The sequence below is a fragment of the Rhagoletis zephyria genome, unplaced genomic scaffold (assembly GCF_001687245.7).
Source record: "Rhagoletis zephyria isolate East Lansing unplaced genomic scaffold, Rhagoletis_zephyria_1.1 Rzeph_scaffold_23908, whole genome shotgun sequence".
Classification (NCBI taxonomy): domain Eukaryota; kingdom Metazoa; phylum Arthropoda; class Insecta; order Diptera; family Tephritidae; genus Rhagoletis; species Rhagoletis zephyria.
The window spans coordinates 1-6492 of NW_016180966.1; the positions used below are offsets into that span (position 1 = coordinate 1).

A 6492-nucleotide genomic window follows, 5' to 3' on the forward strand; every position below is an offset into this window, starting at 1 on the left:
TGACTGTTTGCTGGTTTGCTTTGGGGCTATTGGCTTTTGCCGCTGTTGCTTCGGTGGTTGTGCTAATCATTCTGATTAAACGACCACTCTCGTCGATTCTCCATATATCGCAGACGATCTTCAAAAGTGACACAACTCAACTTTTGACATTTTTGAATTTATGCACTAAAAATGTACACAGAGCTCCTATTTACCTTTAAGCAAAAGCTGGAGAAAATTTTTGTTATAATTTGTTGCAAAAACTTAAGGTGAAGTCTCCCTTGCCCATATGATTAACAGGTGCTACGAAATAGTTTTTCGCATTTTCCGAAGAGCGCATAATTTTGAGTTGTGTCACGTTTGAAAATCGTATGCGATATGTTTATATGCATATGTACATACATATATGTTTGTAGGAATCACTGAAATGGTGTTACCAACTACACAGTTTGTTCAAAGCGAATTTATTTATACATGACTACTAGCTTTTGTCACCTCATTCGAGCTTATTTGCTGATAAGTTATCTATGTATGTATGGGCTATGTAGTTAGTAACATGTTTATATTTGACTATTTTATTGGTAAGCAATGTGAGTCAGTAGCTCCAACAGCTTTCCCTTTTCTAAGTGAAATTATAATGAGTTAGAGGTTGTCTGGACTTGTTCTACATCGGACCATCCAACTTTTTTCCGTATCCGATTTTATGAACAGTGAGTGGAAATTCTGAAAATATAATTTAACAAGTGAAGAAGTCTAAGCTCGGCGAAATTTTCTGTAAACTACAATGATAAGCAAGACTTTTTTCCCCGATTTGAAACAGTTTCAATAATGTGCTATTTCAGACTTATTGAAATAATTGGACTAAGTCTGGTGAAAATCAGTAAAGCGTTTACCGATATGCACTTATGTAGTCAAAAGTGAGTGGTGCCGGTCCCATTTTTTTCAAAAAATCTATAATCTTATTTCTTGTTAAGAGAATGTTCTGAGAGTAAACTTGGAGTAAATTGGCGTCATTAGTTATTAGAATATCAGAGTTTCCGCATTTCTGAAATTTACCGTTAGATTGTAAGTGGGCGTCAGTTTAGTCAAATTTCCCCAATTTTGCAGCGCTCCCGCAAAGAGCATGTCAGCCGTCCTCTGTGCCCGCGCAACCTTGCCTCTGGACTGAGTGTTGTTTAACGCAGGCCACCATACGGTGACCTCTTTGAAAAAGATGGGCCTTACCACAGCCGTGTACATCCAGTGTACTATATGTGATTTTAATCTCCATTTTTCAATGTTCCGCTTCCAGTCTAGTTTCATGACTAGAATAAACCCAAGGTATTTACCCTCGGTTAAGAGAGCAAGTGCCACCCCGTTTAAGGAGGCAGGTTTCAATATTGGACTAAGGCCCTCCGCATACGGCTCGTCTCGTCATCGGCGCGACATGTATTTTTAACGCAGCGACGGTGATGATACGCTTACAGGTCCGTACACAATGCGACTATCTGTCGTCAAAGTACGTTTCCGAGCAGCGATGAAGTGGAATTTCATTTATTAAATTATCTCCTATGTACATCGAAGGAGAAATAAAAGAAAAAAAGCATTGGGTGCATCCATATATTAAGAATAATTCAAATATAATTTACAAAAATAATTGAAACAGAATTTATTAATAAATTAGAGCTCGGAAATTTGAAGGCTTGCTTTAAATTAAAGTTTAGTCTTTTGACTGCATGTCTTTGGTAAACCTTTTCGATTCGGGTAACGCGTTTGGACGCAATAACCCAAAATCATTGTACAATTAACCGAACGGTCCCCATTTATGTACAGATCGGTTAGATCTCTATTTGAAAATTCCTGTAAATTATTATTATATAGGCTCGCGCGATTTTCGATTAACGCATTTTAGTATCAAAACTTTTAAACGCATCGAAAAACATAAACAAACTGCGAGCGTGCTATCGTACATGACGACAAGCAAGCGACAATGCTGTACCTTTACCTTTATATAAGTAAAGTGTTTAGATTTACTTTGGTCTTCGTTTTGGTCGTTATTTGTACGCATCTTTGTTTTTGTTTTTATTTTTACCTTTGCCTTTATCCCTTTCTTTATCTATGTACGTACTCACCTTTACTTTCGTTCTTGTGTTGGTCTTTTTCTAAGCGTTATTCTTTAATCTTATATTAGCAAAAAGCACTTGTTTCAGTGCAACCATTTCCGTTGCACCATTGCCGTTGCATCATTTCCGTTGCGCCATTTCCATGTGCAATTTCCGTTGAATTTGCCAATTTACAAACAAATTAAAAGTTTGCAATTTTACGTGTACAAATATAAGTTCTGAGAATAAAAACAAGGTAATAGGTAGCACGCTGAGTAATCGTTTCTAAGTAAGTCAAGTCAAGTCTAAGTCTTGCATAACCCAGCTTTAAGACGTTTTTTACGTTAAAATATATAAGTTATAATTGAATGAATAAAAAAAATTTAATGGAAAAGTCCACCGGCAGTGGGACTCGATCCCATGACCTTGCTGATCGTTAATCTGAATTACTGCCATCTCTCAAGCCACAATTTTGATCAGGTCAGCTGCGCCGTTAATCGGGATCAACGTTGCCGTCTGTCTATGCTTTAACGGCAGTCTCAAGAAGAGCTAGATTCGCCATGTTTGGGCCGTAGGGAGAGGGATGTTAGGCGATCTTATGCAAGTGGGCATACAAAAAGGTGGTTAGTGTCGTCGGGCCATCTGGCTTCTTATTGAAATTGGACTGTACAGTTAACCTGCCACCATATCCAGAATAGAGTTGTGCCAAGTATCACCAGCCTCACGAAGTAACAGAGCTCTTCGTCTGCAATAGGTGGCGTTGGTCTCTGATGATGGAATTCGAGTTTGACGAAGGGTTTGACTTATTCTCGATGAATTGCCTATCTATAATAGAGTATATCTGCATATAATAGACAAGAGTCTGTTGTGTTAACAATGTAGTCTTGTTAAGGTCGGTGAACCCCATTAAGTGTGCATTTGTTTGCTACTTTTTTCTGTTTTACTTGTAATCCAAAATAATTAGAACTTATTTTGCAGTATTGCTTTCTAAATTAAAGCTACAACTATTTTAAGCAGCCGTATTGTAATTTTAGTCATACTTTCCAACTAACAGCAAGTGTTTACTATAGGTTTATCCTGTTTTTTCTAATGTTGAAAATGGGGAACTATGATTATTATTTTTTGAATTCGTTACTTTTAGAATAACTCAACCGGTTTTAGAAAATAGGCGAATAATCGAATAAACCTAATGTAATGTAGCATGTTCATAGATACTAGACAAAAATGATTTCGTTCCGAATGAAACTTGTCCGATTATCGTTTTCTGGCTAAAATTGTTATTTCAGAATTATTTTGTGTGCGACTTTTGAGCATTTTTAATACATCCATATAAGCATGTAGTTAAAAATATAATTTTTTTTCTTTAGAGACTGATATTCTGCTAAAATATTGTACAAGTTCTAGTTAACCAAGTATTTAACGTTCAACCATTTACCGAAAGTGATCGCCACTTTTTAACGATCATACACACCCAAAAAAGCATTGCAGGTTGGACAGTAATGTTCCACATTTCGTGCGCACTGCGTACAATATAACATGCCAGCGCAAGGTATGCAGCTGTGGACAAAGAAATATTAGTATGAATACATAAATATTATTGAACTGTTAATAAATAATCCCACATACAGCATTCCAGCGAGAAGTAATGCGATGATGTGTGTCTTCGATGATGCTCGATATTCCAGACGCGAGTTGACCTGCTTTGAACAATTGGGGCAGGTTAAACTGCAAGGAATGGGGCCAATTGGTGTTGACATGGTTTTCCAGTTAATGGATCAATAGTTAAGTGATCTGTAAATAGTAAAGAAATTTGAAGGTAATATACTATTAATGTATGTATGTATATTAGGGTGCTTTTTTGCGGCATTTGTTTTTCACTGCTACCTCGAAATTTTGTGGAAAAGACCTAAAAAAAAACTCCCTGAAAATCTAAACCCTTATTATTAAGATTAAATACTCGCCCAAGGCGTGCAAAGATTTGCCATACAAAATACGCGTAAACGTTGATTGTTTTTCTTTATAATTCTATAGCACAGAGGCATTTTATGGTGTAATCATGGTCAATGATGGGTTTTCTACTTGAATGTGGTTGTTGTAATTTAGCATTTTTCTACTAACAACAATCTTTACACTGTGGATGTAGAAACAGCGGAGCAACCTCGAATTTCGTTTTGTTTTTATATTTTCCCGTACTGGCGCGTCCGTTACCAAAAACCTTATTCATTGTTATAACTAGTAGGCAGAATATTTGAAATCCATATAGGTTTCAGTTTTAAAGCAAGATTATTAACTTCTTTTAAAAAATAAAACCATTAGCCCCCGACAAATCGAATTTAAAATTTTATTTGTGTTCGAAATTAGTCGCGTCCGTAACCGTGGGAAAAATTCAATCAAAAAATACACCAACAACTTCTTCCAGCAAGGCATACGCTGGGTTTCCCTTTCCTTGCACTTTTAGATTTAGCTCATTTCGATATTATATCTGAAGAGGAGTTGAGTTTTTGTAGCCACTCAAATTCGAGGTGGACAATGCATTTTTCATAGAGGAACACCTTTATTTCACTGAAGCACAAAGCAAGCCGTCTCAATGCATTTCCTCTAGAAAGCCGACGCACTTTATTGTGCAGATGTAGTTCAGAGCGAGCCGCAGATAGCCGACACCTGGTCTAAGTCTAAGCTATGCAAAAATGTTCCAAATATTGTAGGTATTAAATGTTTTCATTGGTTTTCATACATCGACTGACATCTTTTACGTCCGTAATGAGAAATAGAAGACATTCTTTGACCTTCAATTCCACATTCAAAGAAAATAACTTTTTCTCCAAACATCGCTAAATTTGGAATATTTTTACATGCGCTAAAAAATCAATTTTTTTGTCGCGTCCGTACCGTTTTTTATTTGCTTGTATCTGTGTTCTTAACTGTTTATACTTCCAAAAAATTTTGTTGAATGTAGCAACTTCCCAGTGTTTTGTAAAAGTTGTAATATACATACGATCTTTTGCTTCTCTTCCTATTTTAAGCTTAGTTAAACCCGTGCGAATGTCGGTTTCGTAACACAGCATATGCTCATATGTATGTACATTAGGGTGCCCATCGAAAAAGTTTTTTTTTTTGAAACTGCACGACCCTACCTCCTAATTGTATTCGTTTTAATGGGAAATATTATTGCCTATTTCTATAGATTTTTCAAAGGTCATTTAGAGAAATGCAAACTCAAATTGAACAGGTTGCAACAGCAACTATACAACAAGTAATTTTTAAGCAAAAAACAAAATCGGCTTCAATTCTCATATAAAAAATATCTCATAAAAAAAAATATATATATATATATTTCATGATTCAATGACCGGATCAAAGCCATATTAGTATGGAACCAGCTCTGAGACACTACCTTTCCGATGCAAAAAGAATTATCGAAAGCGGTTGACGTGGTCCAAAGTTATGCGGTTAAAAATAGGGAAATTTTTAACTGANCCATATTAGTATGGAACCAGCTCTGAGACACTACCTTTCCGATGCAAAAAGAATTATCGAAAGCGGTTGACGTGGTCCAAAGTTATGCGGTTAAAAATAGGGAAATTTTTAACTGATCATAAAAACTCTACTCTTCTACACAAAAATATCTTTCTAACGGTGTTCTTGGTTTTAAAATCGATCCGGGGCAACGAAGGCGGAAAAATGTATGTTAGCGTATTAATATATAGATTTGTGCCAGTTACCAAGTATAAGATAGTCCGTAAATTTCACAAAAGAGGAAATAAATTTACTTTCTTCAAAAACATTTTAAAAGTTTTCTCACTTATGGCGTTCAAAATATGAGCTTCTACTAAAATTATTCACCAATAAATTTTTGAAGTAGGCAAGCACTGAGACGGTACCGAAAACAAATTTTTTTTTGTGCCACCCCATACGGGGTATTCTTTTTTGCGGATACGAGATATTGCGCTCCAAGGGAAATTTTTAATCTAGGTATGTATGTAGGTATGCTGCTTTAAAAATATAAAATTCTTACCAAAATATCTCAATTAATACTTTTTAAAAACCAAAATTCCAGCAACTATGTTCACCTAACGAAATTTGCGACTCAAATACGTCGTCCGCCTTGAACGCCTCGAAACACTTTAGTTGGTGTCGTAGAATAGATATTTGGTGCCAGCAAATAGTACATACATCAGCGGTTGTAACAGCGAAGTACTGTACCCATAAGTACATATGTACGCCCTTCAATAAATGCGCTTATTAAAAAAAAAAAGTTATAACAACTAAATGCAAAATTGCACGCAAGGTTATGCATGCGTGTTGTACAGTAAAATTATACTACATTTTAAAATATATCATCTTATCTTTGAATGTCATCTCAGGGAATACATATCTACAGTCTCGCTGCATAAAGCAAATTGATTAGTCTAATTCATATGTGGTTTGAGAC

The 6492-nt window shown here is 35.7% G+C and overlaps 1 protein-coding gene across 1 annotated transcript; it reads right to left on the reverse strand.

Moving 5' to 3' along the window:
- Positions 1-3175: 3175 nt before the first annotated feature.
- On the reverse strand, positions 3176-6191 carry LOC108381810 (lipopolysaccharide-induced tumor necrosis factor-alpha factor-like). Its single transcript, XM_017638208.1, has 3 exons — positions 6076-6191; positions 3687-3851; positions 3176-3617 (listed from the first exon to the last, which is right to left on the reverse strand). Exons 2-3 carry the CDS (start codon positions 3815-3817, stop codon positions 3515-3517), a joined length of 234 nt encoding a protein of 77 aa, XP_017493697.1. The 5' UTR covers positions 3818-3851; positions 6076-6191; the 3' UTR covers positions 3176-3514.
- Between the last annotated feature and the right edge of the window lie 301 nt (positions 6192-6492).

Bases quoted from the DNA above. Each gene is read 5' to 3' on its own strand.
- LOC108381810 (XM_017638208.1), bottom strand. From the start codon at position 3,817: ATGTCAACACCAATTGGCCCCATTCCTTGCAGTTTAACCTGCCCCAAT. The intron at 3,618-3,686 runs GTATGTGGGATT...CTTTGTCCACAG, and splicing joins TTACTTCTCGCTGGAATGCT to CTGCATACCTTGCGCTGGCA.